The sequence below is a fragment of the Oncorhynchus clarkii genome, chromosome 25 (genome assembly GCF_045791955.1).
Source record: "Oncorhynchus clarkii lewisi isolate Uvic-CL-2024 chromosome 25, UVic_Ocla_1.0, whole genome shotgun sequence".
Classification (NCBI taxonomy): Eukaryota; Metazoa; Chordata; class Actinopteri; order Salmoniformes; family Salmonidae; genus Oncorhynchus; species Oncorhynchus clarkii.
This window is the reverse complement of record NC_092171.1, coordinates 23,917,242-23,940,742: the sequence shown is the minus strand read 5'-3', so window position 1 is coordinate 23,940,742 and position 23,501 is coordinate 23,917,242. Positions and strand designations below refer to the sequence as shown.

General features: G+C 43.7%; 1 protein-coding gene across 3 annotated transcripts in view; it reads right to left on the bottom strand.

Moving 5' to 3' along the window:
• The window catches only part of LOC139383306 (phospholipid-transporting ATPase VD-like), a 38,337-nt gene that overhangs the window by 2,997 nt on the left and 11,839 nt on the right, over nt 1-23,501 (bottom strand). For all 3 annotated transcript variants that reach the window (XM_071127785.1, XM_071127784.1, XM_071127783.1), the window contains 13 exons: nt 22,815-22,946; nt 20,879-20,991; nt 20,540-20,792; nt 16,496-16,701; nt 16,133-16,306; nt 11,823-12,635; nt 11,536-11,662; nt 1,630-1,814; nt 1,277-1,532; nt 933-1,135; nt 631-831; nt 422-502; nt 134-238 (listed from right to left, as the gene is read on the bottom strand). In XM_071127785.1, coding sequence (XP_070983886.1) covers nt 134-238; nt 422-502; nt 631-831; nt 933-1,135; nt 1,277-1,532; nt 1,630-1,814; nt 11,536-11,662; nt 11,823-12,635; nt 16,133-16,306; nt 16,496-16,701; nt 20,540-20,792; nt 20,879-20,991; nt 22,815-22,946 — 2,849 coding nt within the window. The remainder of the gene's footprint in view (nt 1-133; nt 239-421; nt 503-630; nt 832-932; nt 1,136-1,276; nt 1,533-1,629; nt 1,815-11,535; nt 11,663-11,822; nt 12,636-16,132; nt 16,307-16,495; nt 16,702-20,539; nt 20,793-20,878; nt 20,992-22,814; nt 22,947-23,501) is intronic.

Below are 23,501 nucleotides of genomic sequence, written 5' to 3'. Positions count from 1 at the left end.
GACTTCATTATGAATTTAAGCATGGAACTTTCAAAGTGGCAAAAAATCAAGGGGTCTGAATACTTTCTGAATGCACTGTAAATGCATTGTCATTATCAACCTATGGGTGTGTCAGGTAAGGTGTGATTCTCACCAGTGTGCGGCTCTCGATGACCTGGTGTAGTAGGATGATGAGGAGGGCCGAGGCGTTGATGGGAGACCCAAAGGAGAGCATGTCTGCATCTGACCCTGCATATGCCTGACCAAAAATAAGGAAGTCCTGTCATTCGTTCAAAGGCAGGGTATGACATGATGCCCTATTCAACTTAAACTACTCCCAGACTAGAGAGAACAACACCACATCACTGACCCCTTCTCAGGGTATATGTATCAAAACACAATAGATCAATGGCAATAACACTATTTGTGGAAATCTACTCACAAAGTAAGGAATGAAGAAACAGACAAGGCTTTGGTAAAGAGCGTCCAGCATCGTCAGCCAGAAGGTAGAAGGGAGGTAGGCCTGGACAGATACATAAATAAAACATATCAATGAGTGTTTGTGTTAGTGCTGGGCTACAACAAAAATATACCCAAGGACCAGCTTTGGAAATCATTGTCCTAATACAACCAGATTCTGCCTTAACACACCTTGGAATTCTGTCCGGATTTGTAGAGCTCCGGTAACTTAATGAGGGTATCTGCAGACACGTCTTTGTCCAGGATCCCGTAGAGAAGGGGAGGGGCGGAGGTGAAGAGGAGGTTGAAGAAGATGAGCACCCAGGAGTTGGTCATGACGCTCCCCGAGAAACCACAGAAGAACTGGTACCAGAACAGAAGATTCACATACATCTACACACACAGGAAGAAAGAGAGACAAAGGGAGGGAGGAAGAGAAAATAAAGACAGAGATTGTGAGTAGTGTGCCTGGGGTGAGTGAGAGATGTTCTTACCACATTCTTGTAGAAGAAGTAGAGAATCATGTTGGCCAGGCGTGTGTAGCACCAGTGGCCATGGACCAACAGTAGCTTGCGGAGGTGTTTAAACCTGGAGATGGCAAAGTCACTGGACATCACAGCCTGCATGCCCTCCTGGCCAGATATCCCAATGCCAACATCTGCCACCTGGATCATACTGACATCATTGGCGCCATCACCTGGACAAAAAGGACGCCCCAGACTTAAGAATTCTAGATTGGAAGCACTAAGACAGGCCTATTCCTACTGCCTTATAAATGTGCATAAATGTTTATATCCTGGACTTATCATTTATTTAAGTGTTACCGACTTCCACTGACCTATGGCGAGGGTCATGACTCGGAGCTGGTCCCGTACCAGTTGTACCACATGGCTCTTCTGAAGTGGAGTGGAGCGGCAGCAGACCACGGCCCTGCAGCGCCGGCTCAGCTCCAGGAAGTCCCCTTTCAGGTCCTCCTGCAGGGCGAAGTCCAGTGTGCGCCCGTCCACCACCAGGGTGAAGCCTGACGTGCCCTCAGCTGCCTCGCCACGCTCCACCTCCGCCCGCAGCTCCAGCAACAAGGCCTTGCAGGCCTCCTGAAGAGACACAAGACAGGATGAGGAAGATTGATAGCAGGATGACAGGAACGCATTTTGAAGGACAAATAATTTAGAATAACAGGATAACATTCACCTTGCTATCACAGTTAGCAGTCAGCAGTTGGTCTGTGGTCCTAAGCAGTTTGCAGGCACAGGCGATATTTATGGCAGTCTCTTGTTTGTCCCCTGTGAGGACCCATACTTTGACCCCTGCTCTCTGTAGTGCCTCAATGGTCTCTGGCACCTCTTCCTGCAGTCTATCCACAATCCCTGTTGCCCCTGGTGACAGAAACAGTAACACTACAGTCAGCCATTGCAATTGGTTGTTGCTAGCCCCTAACCAAGTTTAGGGGTGACCCCATTTAGTCGACTGGTCGATTGTTTGGTCGATAGGCTTTTAGTTGGCCGAAATGTCTTTAGTCGAGCAGTAGCAAAAAATTATATATCCAGTACCAGTTAAAAGTCTGGACACACCTACTCATTCCAGGGTTTTTCTTAATTTGTACTATTTTCTACATTGTAGAATAATAGTGAAGACATCGAAACATTCCATCACTCCCCTTCTTGGTCATATAGCCCTTACACATCCTGGTGGTGTGTTTTGGGTTATTGTCCTGTTGAAAAACAAATGATAGTCCCACTAAGTGCAAACCAGATGGGATGGCATATCACACCAGAATGCTGTGGCAGCCATGCTGGTTAAGTGTGCCTTGAATTCTAAATAAATCACTGACAGTGTCACCAGCAAGGCACCCCCACACCATCACACCTCCTCCTCCATGCTTCACGGTGGGAACCACACATGCAGAGATCATCCGCTCACCTACTCTGCATCTCACAGACACGGCGGTTGGAACCAAAAATCTCAAATTTGTATTCATCAGACCAAAGGACAGAATTCCACCAGTCTAATGTCCATTGCTCATGTTTCTTGGCCCAAGCAAGTCTCTTTCTTATTGTGTCCTTAGTAGTGGTTTCTTTGCAGCAATTCAACCATGAAGGCCTGATTCACGCAGTCTCTTCTTAACAGTTGATGTTGAGATGTCTCTGTTACTTGAACTCTATGAAGCATTTATTTGGGCTGCAATTTCTGAGGCTGGTAACTCTAATGAACTTATCCTCTGCAGCAGAGGTAACTCTGGGTCTTCCTTTCCGATGGCGGTCCTCATGAGAGCCAGTTTCATCATAGCGCTTGATGGTTTTTGCGACTAGACTTGAAGAAACTTTAAAAGTTCTTGACATTTTCCGGATTGACTGACCTTCATGTCTTAAGGTAATGATGGACTGTTGTTTCTCTTTGCTTATTTGAGTTGTTCTTGCCATAATATGAACTTGGTCTTTAACCAAATAGGGCTGTCTTCTGTATACCACCCCTACCTTGTCACAACACAACTGATTGGCTCAAACACATTAAGGAAAGAAATTCCACACATTAACTTTTAACAAGGCACACCTGTTAATTGAAATGCATTCCAGGTGAATACCTCATGAAGCTGCTTGAGAGAATGCCAAGAGTTTGCAAATCTGTCATCAAGGCAAAGGGTGGCTACTTTGAAGAATCTCAAATATAAAATATATTTTGATTTGTTTAACACTTTTTCGGTTACTACATGATTCCATAGTTTATGTCTTCACTATTATTCTACAATTTAGAAAATAGTCAAAATAAAGACAAATCCTTGAATGAATAGGTGTGTCCAAACTTTTGACTGGTACTGTATCTACAGAAATAAGACAGGTCCTGCTTCTGTTGCCTGTTTGAGTGTTTGTTTAATAGTCTACTGATTCCATGTGCGCCAAGCCTCATGCAACAACATGTCAAGTAACAATTTCACATTCGGCTGTTTTTAAATCTTCGCTTTGCTGTAATAAAGGCTTTAAACTGTTTTTCGTTAGAACAGCCTCTCTGGTATTATTCTTAATTGATTTAGTGCTGTTTTACGCTGTTCCAAATTGTCAAAAAAAATATTTGTAAAACAACAATAACACTCCTTTTTCTTGATCTCCTTCTTATTGTAATTATTACTATTATGATCATAAGTAATGTCATTATCATTAGAAGGCTTATTAGTATAGCAGCCTTGTATAACCAATATTGAGCTGTAGGCCTAAGAGCGCATCCCATTTAGCATTAACACCATCATTTACTTAGGCCTATATTTCAATACTTATATAGGCTACTGCATCAATCAATCATTCATGCGTTAGTTTATGTCATCATACAGCATACCAGTCAATCAAGGGAATCAAGCATTTTAGTTTTAAAATAAATTAAAGAAGCCTTGAACAATTAGCTTAAACAATAAATAAACTGTTCCATTTAGGAAATTGCATTAATGTGACTGTTTTTAGGGAAAAATATATTTAATCAATGTTATAATAAGGCTGTAACGTAACAAAATATGGAAAAAGTCAAGGGGTCTGAATACTTTCTGAATGCACTGTACTCAGTCAGAAAAGAGAGCAAGGGTTTAGGGAATGTTTTTTCTAAACAAATGAGGAATTTCGGTAAGAGAACTTTTCAGTCAGAAATGGCTGTAATTATGTTGCAGCTTTAGCAACACGGACAGCGCGATAAACACGTTGATGTTCTGTGGTGGTCGCTGCAGCAGGGAAGAGAGAAAGACAAACGGGTGCTAGTCACACAGTCACTCGCTGTCTTTTCTTTATAACTTAATCAAACTGTGCTTAAAGCATCAGACAAGCTCAGTCCCATATTTGATGAAAACACATAGGACAGGACTCGTCAACTAGGTTTGGCCTTGGGCCAAATTCTTTGAGATAATAGTCAAATGGTCAATCCACAATTAGTAGGCCTTTTTTTAACACATCTGATTGGTACATAATAAATTCAGTGACAATAAAATAATTTAGATCTGATTACGCTCATAAAATCACCAATGTCTCTATTCAATTATTATTTTTGTCTATTTCTCTGTGCATTGATTGGTTGGGAAAAACAGATCTACAGTGCCTTGCGAAAGTATTCGGCCCCCTTGAACTTTGCGACCTTTTGCCACATTTCAGGCTTCAAACATAAAGATATAAAACTGTATTTTTTTGTGAAGAATCAACAACAAGTGGGACACAATCATGAAGTGGAACGACATTTATTGGATATTTCAAACTTTTTTAACAAATCAAAAACTGAAAAATTGGGCGTGCAAAATTATTCAGCCCCCTTAAGTTAATACTTTGTAGCGCCACCTTTTGCTGCGATTACAGCTGTAAGTCGCTTGGGGTATGTCTCTATCAGTTTTACACATCGAGAGACTGACATTTTTTCCCATTCCTCCTTGCAAAACAGCTCGAGCTCAGTGAGGTTGGATGGAGAGCATTTGTGAACAGCAGTTTTCAGTTCTTTTCACAGATTCTCGATTGGATTCAGGTCTGGACTTTGACTTGGCCATTCTAACACCTGGATATGTTTATTTTTGAACCATTCCATTGTAGATTTTGCTTTATGTTTTGGATCATTGTCTTGTTGGAAGACAAATCTCCGTCCCAGTCTCAGGTCTTTTGCAGACTCCATCAGGTTTTCTTCCAGAATGGTCCTGTACTTGGCTCCATCCATCTTCCCATCAATTTTAACAATTTTCTCTGTCCCTGCTGAAGAAAAGCAGGCCCAAACCATGATGCTGCCACCACCATGTTTGACAGTGGGTATGGTGTGTTCAGGGTGATGAGCTGTGTTGCTTTTACGCCAAACATAACGTTTTGCATTGTTGCCAAAAAGTTCAATTTTGGTTTCATCTGACCAGAGCACCTTCTTCCACATGTTTGGTGTGTCTCCCAGGTGGCTTGTGGCAAACTTTAAACAACACTTTTTATGGATATATTTAAGAAATGGCTTTCTTCTTGCCACTCTTCCATAAAGGCCAGATTTGTGCAATATACGACTGATTGTTGTCCTATGGACAGAGTCTCCCACCTCAGCTGTAGATCTCTGCAGTTCATCCAGAGTGATCATGGGCCTCTTGGCTGCATCTCTGATCAGTCTTCTCAGGTCTTGGTAGATTTGCAGTGGTCTGATACTCCTTCCATTTCAATATTATCGCTTGCACAGTGCTCCTTGGGATGTTTAAAGCTTGGGAAATCTTTTTGTATCCAAATCCGGCTTTAAACTTCTTCACAACAGTATCTCGGACCTGCCTGGTGTGTTCCTTGTTCTTCATGATGCTCTCTGCGCTTTTAACGGACCTCTGAGACTATCACAGTGCAGGTGCATTTATACGGAGACTTGATTACACACAGGTGGATTGTATTTATCATCATTAGTCATTTAGGTCAACATTGGATCATTCAGAGATCCTCACTGTACTTCTGGAGAGAGTTTGCTGCACTGAAAGTAAAGGGGCTGAATAATTTTGCACGCCCAATTTTTCAGTTTTTGATTTGTTAAAAAAGTTTGAAATATCCAATAAATGTCGTTCCACTTCATGATTGTGTCCCACTTGTTGTTGATTCTTCACAAAAAAATACAGTTTTATATCTTTATGTTTGAAGCCTGAAATGTGGCAAAAGGTCGCAAAGTTCAAGGGGGCCGAATACTTTCGCAAGGCACTGTACATAGCCTACTGTGAGCTGCACTACTTTTTTAACGTCAACATTAGTTCAGAACAATTAGCTTGATAGCAAGAGAATATGTCGCTCTCAAAAAGTATCAAAAGAAAGGTGAAAGAATGGACAGAATGTAGATGTGTTCATCTTCCAATATTTTTCCCAATGCAAAGCTAGTGTGTCTTATTTGCAATGAAAATGTTGCTGTTTGCAAATAACTCAATCTCAGACTTCATTATGAATTTAAGCATGGAACTTTCAAAGTGGCATTCCCGCCCTAGACAGAGGCCTGACACAGAAAAATTGAAGCATTAACTGCAAGCTACACACAGCTTTTTTGTCTGACATATTCTTGTCACTTAAACGGGTTAAATATGCAGTTACAAGGAAGAGGGAAAACAGTGGTGGACATGGTGGAAAAACTTGAGGCCTTTACTAGAAAGCTTGAGTTGTTCGATTTGGACTTGTCATCTGGAAGGCTACTTCACTTCAGCACACTTCGCCATCTGGCTTGGATTCTTAGTCGACACGGCGCCCCGCCGCACCACCACAACAGGTCTACCAACGAATACTCCATCCGCTGTGCCTTCAACTGGCCTCCGTCGGACGTCGGAGCAGACGCGTCTACTAGCCCCGGGCTACTAACTTTAAACGCCGTGCCGTCCGCGTGCTAGCGACTACTCCGCGGCTCCCCTGTTCCATCTATTGCTGCCCCCTGGACCCTATGATCACTTGGCTACATAGCTGATGCCTGCTGGACTGTCCATTAATCACGGTACTCCATTCTGTTTATTTTTGTTTTGTTTATTTTTTTACATTTATTATCATTTTTGTTTGTTTATCTGTCGGCCCCAGCCAAGAAGTTCCTCGGGTGATGTGGAGGTAAACCCAAGCCCTGCGTGTCCCTAGGCACCCTCATTTGTTGACTTCTGTGATCAAAAAAACCTTGGTTTCATGCATGTCAACATCAGAAGCATCCTCCCTAAGATTGTTTTACTCACTGCTTTAGCACACTCCGCCAACCCTGATGTCCTTGCTGTGTCTGAATCCTGGTTTAAGAAGGCCACCAACAATTTTGAGATTTCCATACCCAGCTACAACATTTTCAATCAAGATAGAACTGCCAAAGGGGGAGAAGTTGCAATCTACTGCAGAGATCGCCTGCAAAGTTCTGTCAAACTTTCCAGGTCTATACCCAAACAGTTTCTAATTCAACTTCTAATTTTAAGAATTAACCTCTCCAGAAATAAGTCTCTCACTGTTGCTGCCTGCTATCGACCCCCCTCCGCTCCCAGCTGTGCCCTGGACACCATTTGTGAATTGATCGCCCCCCATCTAGCTTCAGAGTTCGTTCTGTTAGGTGACATAAACTGGGAGATACTTAACACCCCGGCAGTCCTACAATCTAAGCTAGATGCCCTCAATCTCACACAAATCATCAAGGAACCCACCAGGTACAACCCTAAATCCATAAACATGGGCAACCTCAGACATTATCCTGACCAACTTGCCCTCCAAATACATCTCCACTGTTTTCAATCAGGATCTCAGCGATCACTGCCTCATTGCCTGTATCCGCTATGGGTCCGCGGTCAAACGTCCACCCCTCATCTCTGTCAAATGCTCCCTAAAACACTTCTGCGAGCAGGCCTTTCTAATCGACCTGGCCCGGGTATCCTGGAAGGATATTGACCTCATCCCGTCAGTCGAGGATGCCTGGTCATTCTTTAAAAGTAATTTCCTCACCATTTTAGATAAGCATACCCCGTTCAAAAAATGCAGAACTAAGAACAGATATAGCCCTTGGTTCACTCCAGACCTGACTGCCCTTGACCAGCACAAAAACATCCTGTGGAGGACTGCAATAGCATCGAATAGTCCCCACGATATGCAACTGTTCAGGGAAGTCAGGAACCAATACACGCAGTCAGTCAGGAAAGCAAAGGCTCTTTTTTTCAAGCAGGAATTCGCATCTTGTAGCTCTAACTCCAAAAAGTTTTGGGACACTGTAAAGTCCATGGAGAACAAGAGCACCTCCTCCCAGCTGCCAACTGCACTGAGGCTAGGTAACACGGTCACCACTGATAAATCCATGATAATTGAACATTTCAATAAGCATTTCTCAACGGCTGGCCATGCCTTCCTCCTGGCTACTCCAACACCGGCCAAAACCTCCGCCTCCCCCGCAGCTACTCACCCAAGCCTCCCCAGCTTCTCCTTCACACAAATCCAAATCCAAACAGCAGATGTTCTGAAAGAGCTGCAAAACCTGGACCCGTACAAATCAGCTGGGCTAGACAATTTGGACCCTCTCTTTCTAAAACTATCCACTGCCATTGTTGCAACCCCTATTACCAGCCTGTTCAACCTCTCTTTCGTATCGTCCGAGATCCCTAAAGATTGGAAAGCTGCCGCGGTCATCCCCCTCTTCAAAGGGGGTGACACCCTAGACCCAAACTGTTACAGACCTATATCCATCCTACCCTGTCAATCTAAAGTCTTCGAAAGCCAAGTTAATAAACAGATCACTGACCATTTCGAATCCCACTGTACCTTCTCCGCTGTGCAATCCGGCTTCTGAGCCGGTCACGGGTGCACCTCAGCCACGCTCAAGGTACTAAACGATATCATAACCGCCATCGATAAAAGACAGTACTGTGCAGCCGTCTTCATCGACCTGGCCAAGGCTTTCGACTCTGTCAATCACCGTATTTTTATCGGCAGCCTCGGTTTTTCTAATGACTGCCTCGCCTGGTTCGCCAACTACTTTGCAGACAGAGTTCAGTGTGTCAAATCGGAGGGCATGTTGTCCGGACCTCTGGCAGTCTCTATGGGGGTACCACAGGATTAAATTCTCGGGCCGACTCTTTTCTCTGTATATATCAATGATGTCGCTTTTGCTGCGGGCGATTCCCTGATCCACCTCTACGCAGACAACACCATTCTGTATACTTCTGGCCCTTCCTTGGACACTGTGCTAACTAACCTCCAAACGAGCTTCAATGCCATACAACACTCCTTCCGTGGCCTCCAACTGCTCTTAAACGCTAGTAAAACCAAATGCATGCTTTTCAACCGCTCGATGCCCGCACCCGCCAGCCCGACTAGCATCACCACCCTGGACGGTTCCATGTGGACATCTATAAATATCTAGGTGTCTGGCTAGACTGTAAACTCTCCTTCCAGACTCATATTAAACTCCTTAAACATCTCCAATCCAAAATCAAATCTAGAATCGGCTTTCTATTTCGCAACAAAGCCTCAAGCCGCCAAACTTACCCTCGTAAAACTGACTATCCTACCGATCCTCGACTTTGGCGATGTCATCTACAAAATAGCTTCCAACACTCTACTCAGCAAACTGGATGCAGTCTATCACAGTGCCATCCGTTTTGTTACCAAATCACCTTACACCACCCACCACTGCGACCTGTATGCTCTAGTCGGCTGGCCCTCGCTACATGTTCGTCGCCAGACCCACTGGATCCAGGTCATCTATAAGTCTATGCTAGGTAAAGCTCCGCCTTATCTCAGTTCACTGGTCACGAGAACAACACCCACACGTTCCAGCAGGTATATTTCACTTATCATCCCCAAAGCCAACATCTAATTTGGCCGCCTTTCCTTCCAGTTCTTTGCTGCCAGTGACTGGAACGAATTGCAAAAATCGCTGAAGTTGGAGACTTTTATTTCCCTCACCAACTATCTGAGCAGCTAACTGATCGCTGCAGCTGTACATAGTCCATCTGTAAATAGCCCACCCTATCTACCTACCTCATCCCCATACGGTTTTATTTTATTTACTTCTCTGCTCTTTTGCACACCAGTATCTCTACTTGCACATCATCATCTGCTCATTTATCACTCCAGTGTTAATCTGCTAAATTGTAATTATTCGCTCCTATGGCCTATTTATTGCCTACCTCCTCATGCCTTTTGCACACACTGTATATAGACTTTCTTATTTCTACTGTGTCATTGACATGTTTATTGTGTTATTGGCTTGTTTATTGATTACTCCATGTGTAACTGTGTTGTTGTCTGTGTCACACTGCTTTGCTTTATCTTGGCCAGGTCGCAGTTGCAAATGAGAACTTGTTCTCAACTAGCCTACCTGGTTAAATAAAGGTGAAATAAAAAATAAAACACTGAAGGAGGGCAGAGGGACCAGACAGCAGATTTGTCACAGAGGTGATGGAAGATTATCAAGCAGCTGAGGGACAACTTCTCCACCAGATTTGAAGACTACAGCATGTCTGCCCAAGGATATCATTGTGTTCGTACGTGATCCTCTCACAGTCCGCCCAGGTGGAGAATTCTCCTCCCTTGCTAAGAAAACAATACCCTCTCTGGATGAGGCCACAATTCAAACTGAGCTGATTGAATTCCAGATATCGAGCCAAATCAGGGATGCGCTCAGGGGTGGCTTGTGGGTGGCATGCACAGAGGAATACAACACAATAAAGAAACTGGCATTTTATGTGCTAGCAATGTTTGGATCGACTTATACATGCGGGTTCTCCCTTTCATCTATGAACGCAATATAGACTCACGACAGGAACCGGCTTTCATATAAGTCAATGGAGGACTGCCTGCACATCAAAATCACATTCATCTCATCCGACATCATGTCCGAGTGGAAATGCAACTTTTCCCATTGAGTAAGTAACTCAGTGGCCTATATGACTGTATTTAGTAAATACTAACATTATTGTGAGTGCTTATCCAGGGCTATGTAGGTCTCAAGCTGACAGTATTTTCGGAAGAAATAGACTCCAATTAAGCCCTCTTGTTAAGTGTAAAGTCAAATTAAAATGAAGGTTATTGTTGAAATGAATTATTCAACTGGTGTAGTTTTTCTGCATATGTTGCTGTGCGCCACTTGCATAACAAGTTAGCTATATTTTCAGCGCCAGGTGCTGTTCACCTATTGATTGCGCGGCGATTGCAACTTCACGTTTCAGCACCACAAAATGGTTCACTGCCTGCTTTATTAGTTGACTGCCTTCAGCATTCTCTCTCCTAATGAATGAAGTTAAAATGTAACTTTTGCATTATTTAAATAGAGTAACTTCCTTCTTGGGACTTTTTGCATGTCGGGTCCGAGATTTTTTTATAATATATTTTTTTAAATTATGGGAGCCATAAAATTACTCTGACATAGGATGTGTCAATATATGGAAAAATATTTGAAATTCAAAAGAACAGACTCTTCTTGGTTGGCCAAGATTATTTTTTGTTGTTGGGGACAGCCCTAACCAAGTTGCTCCTTGAATTCACCACCACAGTTTATAAACAAGTGTAGGAGCAATACTTTTGACTATGAAAGTTACAGGCTGTGCCTGTAATTGATTTGTACCCTATGACTAATACTTTAGCAAAACATGTATTATTAATTATTCTCCTAATGGTGTAAGAAAACATGTCAGTGGAGTTTTACCCAGTAGCGTGAGGTTGGTTTCCAGTCTCTGTGCAGACTCCAGTAGAAGCTCCTCTCTGTTCTCTATACTGGTCTCTGCAAATGCATGACGCTTCAACCACATTTCATACTCCTCCTCCTCCAACACCTGTTAGCACAATGCACCAGTAAGTCACCAGTCTGTGAAAAATAATTTATTACAATCAACTATTCCAAGTTATCAAGTCTTTTTTCCATAGACACAAATGTGAATTAATGTGGTATTTAAGGTCAAAGCAAAAAAGCTTAACCACTGTAGATGTCTGTACCTTCTTAGCGATGCAGAGGGTGCGAAGGCCTTCCCTGGCGTAGTTGTCTAGGTGTTTCTGGGTTTGTTCTCTGATGTGACCCTGTCTCCCGTCTGACTGCTCAGCACCTTTAGGTGACTCTGCCAGGTCCATGATGACCGAGTCGGCTCCCTTGGTGTAGACCACCACCTGGTTGGTGAGCGGGTGGCGGACCACCACAGACATCCTCTTGCGAGTGGAGTCGAAGGGCAGGATATGGAGCAGGCGCACAGCCAGGCTGCCCATCCCTGGCAGCTCCACCAGAAGGCGCTCGAGTGAGCGTCCCTGCAGGGTGCAGCGGTAGGCCCTGGCCGCGTGGACCAGAGCCGCCTCGTCAGGGCTCTCCGCCTCGTAGATCAGTTCATCTGCCCCAGGTTCACTGGGAGGGCCTTCGCCTCCGTTTGAGTTCTCCAGCCCGCTCCAGGCCCCCTGGTTGAGGTGTAACATCTTGTCCTCTTCACCTTTCCAAGAGCCACGCTCTCCCTCCTCCTCATACCCTTGGTCCCCATCCTCTCCAGGGACCCCATCCAGCCCTGGTTTGATACTTAGGATGGAGGCCTCAAGGTTAGGCTCCCCGTCTGGCTCTGTACCCAGCTTGGTGGGGGTAGGGGAGGGGCTGGGGGTGAAGGAGGCTGCTTTGCCCCTGGAAAAGAGCCTGCGTGTGAAGCTGCGAGGGCTCTCTGTAGTGTGGGGAGGAGAGAGTGTGGAGAAGCGGGGGAGGCCAAAACGCTGGAACAGCATCTTGATGTCCTCCAGGGATTTAAGGGGGGTACGGGAGACCTCAGGCACCTCGACCTGGGAATGTAATTGACAACATCAGTTGAAATGGAAATGGCACTAACCCTGGTCAAACATATACATTTTTGTTACATTCAGCATGTGCTTTCCCCCTTTGAGGACTACACACGGACATTGTTTGGTATTAAAACATCACAAACACAGGGTTTGTACAGAAAGTGGCAAGTCAAATTCAAGGACTTTTGTCACGGATCCCCCGGTACTGATGCTCATTCTGTTCACCAGTTCCAGAGGTCTACGTCACCGGCTTTCTAGGCTTCACTGAACGGGATTCATTATCATCAACCCCGGACTGTCTTTTCTGATTACACACACCTGGTTCCCATTTCCCCTGATTAGTATGTGCTCTCTGTTCCCTCTGTCTTTGTCGGTTATTGTTCCGATGAACGTTGGTGATGTGATTACCTATACGTTGTTGCAGCTGTTATGCTGCGTGCTTTATATATATATATATATATATATATATATATATATATATATATATATATATATATATATATATTTATATTGTGTATTACGGGTATTGTCCCGTGTCAGTCAAGGTTTACCCTCGCTCTTTTTTTTGGGCTACAGCCCAGTGTTTGTATACGCGTTTGTTATGGGTGTATTAAAAACCCCTATTGTGTATTCCTGCGCCTGTCTCCAAAATCCTTTATACCAGCATGACAACTTTCAAGTACTTTTTCAAGCACTAATATTTATTTTCAAGAACCATCAATTTGCAATAGTTCAAATAAAATGTTATTAGTCACATGCGCCGAATACAACAGGTATAGATAGACCTTACAGTGAAATGCTTACTTTACGACCCTCTAAGCAACAATGCAGTTAAAAAAAATACAGATAAGAATAAGAAATAAAAGTAACAAGTAATTAAAGAGCTGCAGTAAAATAACAATAGACTACATACAGGGGGTACCGATACAGAGTCAATGTGCGGGGGCACTGGTTAGTTGAGGTAGTATGTACATGTAGGTAGAGTTATTAAAGTGACTATGCATAGATGATAACAGAGAGTAGCAGTGGTGTAAAAGAGGAGGAGGGGGGGGGGCAATGCAAATAGTCTGGGTAGCCATTTGATTAGATGTTCAGGAGTCTTATGGCTTGGGGGCAGAAGCTGTTTAGAAGCCTCCTGGACCTAGACTTGGCGTTCCGGTACTGCTTGCCGTGCGGTAGCAGAGAGAACAGTCTATGACTAGGGTGGCTGGAGTCTGACAATTTTTAGGGCCTTCCTCTGACACCGCCTGGTATAGAGGTCCTGGATGGCAGGAAGCTTGGCCCCAGTGACGTACTGGGCCGTTCGCACTACCCTCTGTAGTGCCTTGCGGTCGGAGGTTGAGCAGTTGCCATACCAGGCAGTGATGCAACCAGTCAGGATGCTCTCGATGGTGCAGCTGTAGAACTTTGAGGATCTGAGGACCCATGTCATATCCTATTCCTATTATGCAATTGTTTCTAGTCACCACTAATTGTTTTCTAGTCACCACTAGATATCGCCACAACCTCAACAACAAAAAACAAACTTAGTATATTCATCACTACCTTACAAGTTCTACTCAATAATAAGTGTTTTATTACTTGTTTTACTACTTACTTGTAATTCGAATAGTGATGAGCAGAGCTTTGGTACATGCCTACTGGTGAACACACATTTCCTATTGCAGCTTAATGACTATTGTATTTTTATTGGGCATTCGAGAATCTACTACTTAATAGTTTGACAGACACTGGCAGACGAGAAGTAAGTACAGGGAGTGAATATTCAATATTGGACATGAAACAAAACAAGGACAGAGTCTGGACAAAACATTAATGCAGACACAGAGAAGAAACTGAGGAAGTGACAGATATAGGGGAGGCAATCAATAAGGTAATAGTGTCCAGGTGAGTCCCATGAAGTCCTGATGCCCGTAACAATGGTGACAGGTGTGCGTAATGATGGGCCACCTGGCACCCTCGAGCGCCAGCGGGAGCAGGCGTGACAATACCCCCCCCCTCTAGGGGCGCCACCCGGCGTCCCACCTAGGCAAGCCTGACGGGCCGGCCGAGGTGTGGGAGCCGGATGAGCCAGCTGAGGCATGACGAGGGATGGGAGCCTGTTGAGCCGGCTGAGGCGTGGGAGCCAGACGAGCCGGCTGAGGCATGACGTGAGATGTGAGCCTGATGACCCGGCTGAGGCGTGGGAGCCCGAGATCCGGCTGAGGCGTGGGAGCCCGACGAGACCAGGCTGAGGCATGATGTGGGATGGGAGCCTGCCGAGCCAACCGAGGCAAGAATACCTCTCAAGCCAGCTAAGGCATGGAAGCCCGACGAGCCAGCTGAGGGACCCCAGGTTCCTTCGGCAGCGGCACCCGGACCAGACGTCACAAACCCCCCCCCCCCAAAAAACAAAAAAACAACCTGATGCTTCCAATGTTCGTGCCTGCATTCTGTGAGGACAGACACTGGAAGACGAGAAGCAAGTACAGGGAGTGAAGATTTAATTAATAACAGACATGAAACAAAACAAGGACAATGTCTGGACAAGGGAAACAAGAAGACATGAATGCTGACCCGGGGAAGAAACTGAGGAAGTGACAGATATAGGGGAGGCAATAAATTAGGTAGAGTCCAGGTGAATCCCATGAAGTGCTGGTGCGCGTAACGATGGTGACAGGTGTGTGTAATGATGGACGGCAGAGAGGGAGAGCAAGCATGACATAATTACAAAAAAGCGTCTTGCTTCTGACAGGCAGCTTTAATGTCGCCGGTCGCGAGAGGAAAGCGCCATGTGAACAGCCACCAGAACGACAAAAGTACAGCTGCCACTTGATGAAGCGTAATATCGTGAGTGCTCCTTGAACGAGGCTAAAAAGCTCTGGAGAGAAAAAGTCAATGTAGAACTGGCGCCAGAGCAGGATGCAGCATTGTGTTTTTCCCCCTTCAGGGCCGATTCACCCATGCTCGCAATGTCAAAGTCTGACACATTTTTTGCACATTACACGTTGTGGATTGGTTGGGTCCATTGATGTAGTGGTAAAAAAAAGGGTAAACTATACTGAACAAACATATAAAAACGCATTTTCCATACACACATTGAATCTACATTTGCCCGGCATTTTAACTATCTATGTGATGTTTGGCAGCGCCTAATCAGTCAGCTCTGTACCTGCCTGGCTGAGTGGCAGTGTGGGTGGAATGAGCGATCTCACCTGGAAACCAGAGTGCGAAACACGGGAGGGAATAAAACTCGGCAGTCTGCCTGGAAATTAATTCGCAAGACCAATACATTTTTCAACTATTTTTCATATTAACATATTTTATAATTTTTTCTTCTTTCATTTGAATTCAAGTACCAACTGAGAACATGTCTGATTTGCAGTATTGCAGTACTTGAATTGCTTGAATTTCAGAATGCCAAATTCAAGTACTTTAATTAAGCACCTCAAGCACCATGTGCGAACCCTGCAAACATCTACCTCCTTCTTTTATTAAGTTGAGGCTGTGTTACGTACCACATGGCGGGGCTGGTTGGGAGAAGACACCACTACCGTGTTGCAGATGGCCAGAGCCATGAAGAAGTCAACGATGTAGGTGAGCTCCATACTGGCGTCCCTCAGAAGGAAGAGTGGAGAGGACAGACAGTTCAGCTTCTGAACCAGGAAAGGGTCTGGGACTATGTCCTTCTCCTTGAGGGAAGACAGGAAAATAGGAATTAGACATTTCATATCTTGCCGTCAGTTGTGTGTGATTCAATGAATCAACAAGTCTTGATTAGAAGAATCAGGTGTCTTAGTGCTTGGCTAGAACAAAAACGTGCATCTCCTGAGGGGTCTTATTGCGAATGGATTAAGAAACACTGGGTGTATGAGTTTCACCATGGGGCTACTGAAGGCGCTGTGTCGGGGCAGGGTGGGGCTGGGTGACTCCTCCCCCTCAGAGTGGCCTGTCAGTGTGTGCAGGGACACAGAGCTGCGGTTGCAGCTGAGTGACTTGCAGCTCAGGGACTTGGCGCTGGCACGTGACTTGAGCGTATGGGAGCAACCCATCGCCTCATCCTCCTCGTACACTTCAAGCCTCCTCGCTGCCAGAAAGACAGATAGGGAGGGACGAAAGAAATGATTAAATACATTGTACAAAACCCTTAGTGTCATGGTATCATGGGAGGCAGGTAGCCTAGCGGTTAGAGCCACTCCCGAGGGTGTTTCAGGACAAATACACTGCTCAAAAAAATAAAGGGAACACTAAAATAACACATCCTAGATCTGAATGAATGAAATATTCTTATTAAATACTTTTTTCTTTACATAGTTGAATATGCTGACAACAAATCACACAAAAATTATCAATGGAAATCAAATGTATCAACCCATGGAGGTCTGGATTTGAAGTCACACTCAAAATTAAAGTGGAAAACCACACTACAGGCTGATCCAACTTTAATGTAATGTCCTTAAAACAGGTCAAAATGAGGCTCAGTAGTGTGTGTGGCCTCCACGTGCCTGTATGACCTCCCTACAACGCCTGGGCATGCTCCTGATGAGGTGGCGGATGGTCTCCTGAGGGATCTCCTCCCAGACCTGGACTAAAGCATCCGGCAACTCCTGGACAGTCTGTGGTGCAACGTGGCATTGGTGGATGGAGCGAGACATGATGTCCCAGATGTGCTCAATTGGATTCAGGTCTGGGGAACGGGCAGGCCAGTCCATAGCATCAATGCCTTCCTCTTGCAGGAACTGCTGACACACTCCAGCCACATGAGGTCTAGCATTGTCTTGCATTAGGAGGAACCCAGGGCCAACCGCACCAGCATATGGTCTCACAAGGGGTCTGAGGAGCTCATCTCGGTACCTAATGGCAGGCTACCTCTGGCGAGCACATGGAGGGCTGCGCGGCCCCCCAAAGAAATGCCACCCGACACCATGACTGACCCACCGCCAAACCGGTCATGCTGGAGGATGTTGCAGGCAGCAGAACGTTCTCCACGGCGTCTCCAGACTGTCACGTCTGTCACATGTGCTCAGTGTGAACCTGCTTTCATCTGTGAAGAGCACAGGGCGCCAGTGACGAATTTGCCAATCTTGGTGTTCTCTGGCAAATGCCAAACGTCCTGCACGGTGTTGGGCTGTAAGCACAACCCCCAACTGTGGACGTTGGGCCCTCATACCACCCTCATGGAGTCTGTTTCTGACCGTTTGAGCAGACACATGCACATTTGTGGCCTGCTGGAGGTCATTTTGCAGGGCTCTGGCAGTGCTCCTCCTGCTCCTACTTGCACAAAGGCGGAGGTAGCGGTCCTGCTGCTGGGTTGTTGCCCTCCTATGGCCTCCTCCACGTCTCCTGATGTACTGGCCTGTCTCCTGGTAGCGCCTCCATGCTCTGGACACTACGCTGACAGACACAGCAAACCTTCTTGCCACAGCTCGCATTGATGTGCCATCCTGGATGAGCTGCACTACCTGAGCCACTTGTGTGGGTTGTAGACTCCGTCTCATGCTACCACTAGAGTGAAAGCACCGCCAGCATTCAAAAGTGACCAAAACATCAGCCAGGAAGCATAGGAACTGAGAAGTGTTCTGTAGTCACCACCTGCAGAACCACTCCTTTATTGGGGGTGTCTTGCTAATTGCCTATAATTTCCACCTGTTGTCTATTCCATTTGCACAACAGCATGTTCAATTTATTGTCAGTGTTGCTTCCTAAGTGGACAGTTTGATTTCAAACTGAGTTACATTGTGTTGTTTAAGTGTTCCCTTTATTTTTTTGAGCAGTGTATAAGCACCCACAAAAAAATATTATTTTCAAACACTCAATATCACTGATAAGTAGGGTTGCAAAGCTACCGTTAATTTACCGAAGTTACCGGAATCTTCAGTAATTTTGGTAATTAACAGAAAATCTATGGCAATTTATTGTAACTTTGGTCATTTATACTTTAATAACACTTTAATTTATTTAAAAAATATGGAGCATTCATTTATTATATCTGTGTCCATAGAGTTTACTAGATAGACCATATGGTTCAAGAGAAAATAGCCTAATTAATGAAATAATGATCTAATCAATGAAGTTTGTAAAATAAATATAAATGATGTTTCATGCTGAAACCCTCATATTAAACACCAATGGTATTCACCAAGTTGATGGTTTACATTTAGCATAATGTTTTACAGATTTCTCATATTTTATTTCAAAATATACAGTACCAGTCATAAGTTTGGACACACCTACTCATTCCAGGGATTTTCTTTATTTTTACTATTTTCTACATTGTACAACAATCGCAAAGACATCAAAACTATGAAATAACACATATGGAAATATGTAGTAACCAAAAAAAAGTGTTAAACAAATCAAGATATATTTTATATTTGAAATTCTTCAAAGTAGCCACCCATTGCCTAGATAACAGCTTTGCACACTCTTGGCATTCTCTCAACCAGCTTCATGAGGTAGTCACCTGGAATGCATTTAAATTAACAGGTGTGCCTTGTTAAAAGTACATTTGTGGAATTTCTTTCCTTAATGCGTTTGAGCCAATCAGTTGTGTTGTGACAAGGTAGGGGTGGTATACAGAAAACAGCCCTATTTGGTTAAAGACCGAGTCCATATTATGGCAAGAACAGCTCCAATAAGCAAAGAGAAACAACAGTCCATCATTACTTTAAGACATGAAGGTCAGTTAATACAGAAAATGTCAAGAACTTTTAAAGTTTCTTCAAGTACAGTCGCAAAAACCATCAAGCTCCATGATGAAACTGTCTCTCATGAGGACCGCCATCGGAAAGGAAGACCCAGAGTTACTTCTGCTGCAGAGAATACGTTCGTTAGAGTTACCAGCCTCAGAAATTGCAGCCCAAACAAATGCGTCACAGAGTTCATGTAATATACACATCTCAACATCAACTGTTCAGAGGAGACTGCGTGAATCAGGCCTTCATGGTCGAATTGCTGCAAAGAAACCACTACTAAGCACACAAGTCAAAAGAGTTCCATTACAGTTAGTAGAAACATGTCAAACGATGTTTACAATCAATCCTTAGGGTCTTTTTATAATAAATCTTCAATAATATTCCAACCGGACAATAGCGTATTCATTACAGAGGAAAAAGAGGGAACGGCACGCCCGCATAGTAAACAACTGATTGGCCTCAGTCTAGTCCACTTGTTGAAACAGCTCTTATTCGACACCCTTCTACAATAGAAGCCTCAAACAACTTTCTAAAGACTGTTGACATCTGCTGGAAGCCTTGGGAAGTGCAATCTGGCCCCATAGACACAGCATATTTGATAGGCAATCACTTAAATGAAACTACAAACCTCAGAGATTTTCCACTTCCGGGTTGGATTTGTCTCAGGTTTTCACCTGCCATACGAGTTCTGTTATACTCACAGACATCATTCAAACAGTTTTAGAAACTTCAGAGTGTTTTCTATCCAATACTACTAATACTATGCATATATTAGCTTCTGGGACAGAGTAGCAGGCAGTTTACTCTGGGCACCTTATTCATCCTGCCCCCCTGTCACCAAGAAGTTAACACTTTTTTGGTTACTAAGTGAATCCATATGTGTTATTTCATAGTTGTGATGTCTTCGCTATTATTCTACAATGTAGAAAATAGTCCAAATAAAAGACATACCCTTGAATGAGTAGGCGTGTCCAAACTTGACTGGTACTGTATATAAAAAGAATCCAATATTTTAGAGGGCCAGAGATGATTACATACACCTGTGATAATCTGAAGTACCCAAAAGGGTCACTAGATGTCTAAAATCCCTAAAGATACTAAAATTGAGATATTTTACTGGTAAACTTTGAACGTTTCCAGTAATATACCCTCCCTTTGGAACCCTAATCATGAGTACCCCTGATGGAAAATGTTGTGTTGTGTAGAAAAAAATGTACTTTGACTTCTCACCATTTTCCTCGTGGGGGTACTCCACCCCAGCAATGGTGCAGCGCCTGAACACCATCTTGTTTTCTGTCAGCGTGCCAGTCTTGTCTGAAAACACATACTGAATCTGACCCAGGTCCTCTGTGATGTTCAGGGCCCGACACTGGATCCTGGAGTCCATATAATCATTATAGAAGTCCACGTCGTTCTGGATGAAGAAGATTTGACACAGTTTGACGATCTCGATGGACACATACAGGGAGATGGGGATGAGCACCTGCCGAGGAGAGAATGGAAAATAATTTTGCATCATGAATTTAGCATATTAACACAAAGTTTTAAGAAATTTAGTTTGCTACCTACCTGTAAAACTATGATCATGGTCCAGAACAGGTAGAAGCCAGACAGGGCAGGAGACGTGGTATCAGGGATCAGAAAGGAAGTGTCCTTCAGGTTCCTGAGCCAGAGACCATGGCCTGGGGGACACAAAGAATGATACGGATGTGGTCAAAAGACTTGTTTACAGCAGCGCTATACAGTTGAAGTCGGAAGTTTACATACACCTTAGGCAAAAACTCAGTTTCACAATTCCTGTCATTTAATCCTAATAAAAATTCCCTGTTTTAGGTAATTCAGGATCACCACATTTTTTTAAGAATGTGAAATGTCAGAATAATAGTAGAGAATGATTTATTTCAGCTTCTATTTCTTTCATCACATTCCCAGTGGGTCAGAAGTTTACATACACTAAATTAGTATTTGGTAGCCTTCCACAAGCAGTTGAATTCATTTTGGTCCATTCCTCCTGACAGGGCTGGTGTAACTGGGTCAGGTTTGTAGGCCTCCTTGCTCGCACACGCCTTTTCAGTTCTGCCCACAAATGTTCTATGGGATTGAGGTCAGGGCTGTGTGATGACAACTCCAATACCTTGACTTTGTTGTCCTTAAGCCATTTTGCCACAACTTTGGAAGTATGGTTGGGGTCATTGTCCATTTGAAAGACCCATTTGCGACAAAGCTTTAACTTCCTGACTGATTTCTTGAGATGTTTCTTCAATATATCCACATAATTTTTCTACCTCATGATGCCATCTATTTTGTGAAGTGCACCAGTACCTCCTACAGCAAAGCACCCCCACAACATGATGCTGCTACCCCCGAGCTTCACGGTTGGGATGGTGTTCTTCGGCTTGCAAGCCTCCCCCTTTTTCCTCCAAACATAACGATGGTCATTATGGCCAAATAGTTCTATTTTTGTTTCATCAGACCAGAGGACATTTCTGCAAAAAGTATGATCTCTGTCCCCATGTGCAGTTGCAAACCGTAGTCTGGCTTTTTTATGGCGGTTTTGGAGCAGTGGCTTCTTCCTTGTTGAACGGCCTTTCAGGTTATGTCGATATAGGACTCGTTTACTGTGGATATAGATACTTTTGTACCTGTTTCCTCCAGCATCTTCACAAGGTCCTTTGCTGTTGTACTGGGATTGATTTGCACTTTTCGGCACAAAAGTACGTTCATTTCTAGGAGACAGAACGCGCCTCCTTCCTGAGCGGTATGACGGCTGCTTGGTCCCATGGTTTTTATACTTGCATACTATTGTTTGTACAGATGAATGTGGTACCTTCAGGCATTTAGAAATTGCTCCCAAGGATGAACCAGACTTGTGGAGGTCTACAATTTATTTCTGAGGTCTTGGCTGATTTATTTTGATTTTCCAATGATGTCAAGCAAAGAGGCCCTGAGTTTGAAGGTAGGCCTTGAAATATATCCACAGGCACACCTCCAATTGACTCATATTATGTCAATTAGCCTATCAGAAGCTTCTAAAGCCATGATGTCATTTTCTGGAGTTTTCCTAGCTGTTTAAAGGCACAGTCAACTTAGTGTATGTGAACTTCTGACCCACTGGAATTGTAATACAGTGAATTATAAGTGAATTAATCTGTCTGTAAACAATTGTTGGAAAAATTACTTGTGGCATGCACAAAGTAGATGTCCTAACCGACTTGCCAAAACTGTAGTTTGTTATCAAGAAATTTGAGGAGTGGTGGAAAAACAAGTTTTATTGACTCCAACCTAAGTGTATGTAAACTTCCGACTTCAACTGTAGCTGTGGTAAAACAGCAAAGACCAAGAACTGTGTGGTAGGACAAGATATGTAGTGTGTTCATATAGATTTGGCCAGCAAACACATACAGCTGTGGTCAGTTAAATTGAGAGCAATACAGACCTACTGTATAGCTGTGGTCGGACACATGTTTTCATATAGATGTGGTCAGTTATATTGATCAGTACGGACCTATAGCTGCAGTCAGACACATGATGACCAGCAGGACAACGCTCCACAGCACGTCCACGTTCAGCCTGCGCTCCAATTTACTGCGTTTATACCTCGGTCCATTGTTGTTCTTCATGGCTTTGGTCTCGTGACCTGCGTTCAAGATCACACAACACAACCATGGCTATATACATGTAAATGTACATGTATGTGTGCTTTTACAGCAGACCAGTAGTGCAAAGTACTGAAGTAAAAATACTTTAAAATACTACTTAAGTAGTATATTGGGTTATCTGTACTCTACTATTTATATTTGACAAGTTTTACTTCACAACATTCCTAAAGAAAATATTGTACTTTTTACTCCATACATTTTCCCTGACAACCAAAAGTACTCATTACATTTTGAATACTTAGTAGGAAGGGAAAATAGTCAAATTCACACACTTATCAAGAGAACACATGGTCATCCCTACTGCCTGTCCGTTCATTTAAAAACAAGAAAATGGTGCCGTCTGCTTTGCTTAATATTAGGAATTTTAAGTGATTTATACTTTTACTTTTCATAGTTAAGTATATTTTAGCAATTATGTTAACCTTTGATACTTAAAACCAAATATTTTTTGACTTTTACTGAAGTAGTATTTTACTGGCTGAATTTCACGTTTACTTGAGTAACTTTCTATTGAGGCATTTATACTTTTACTC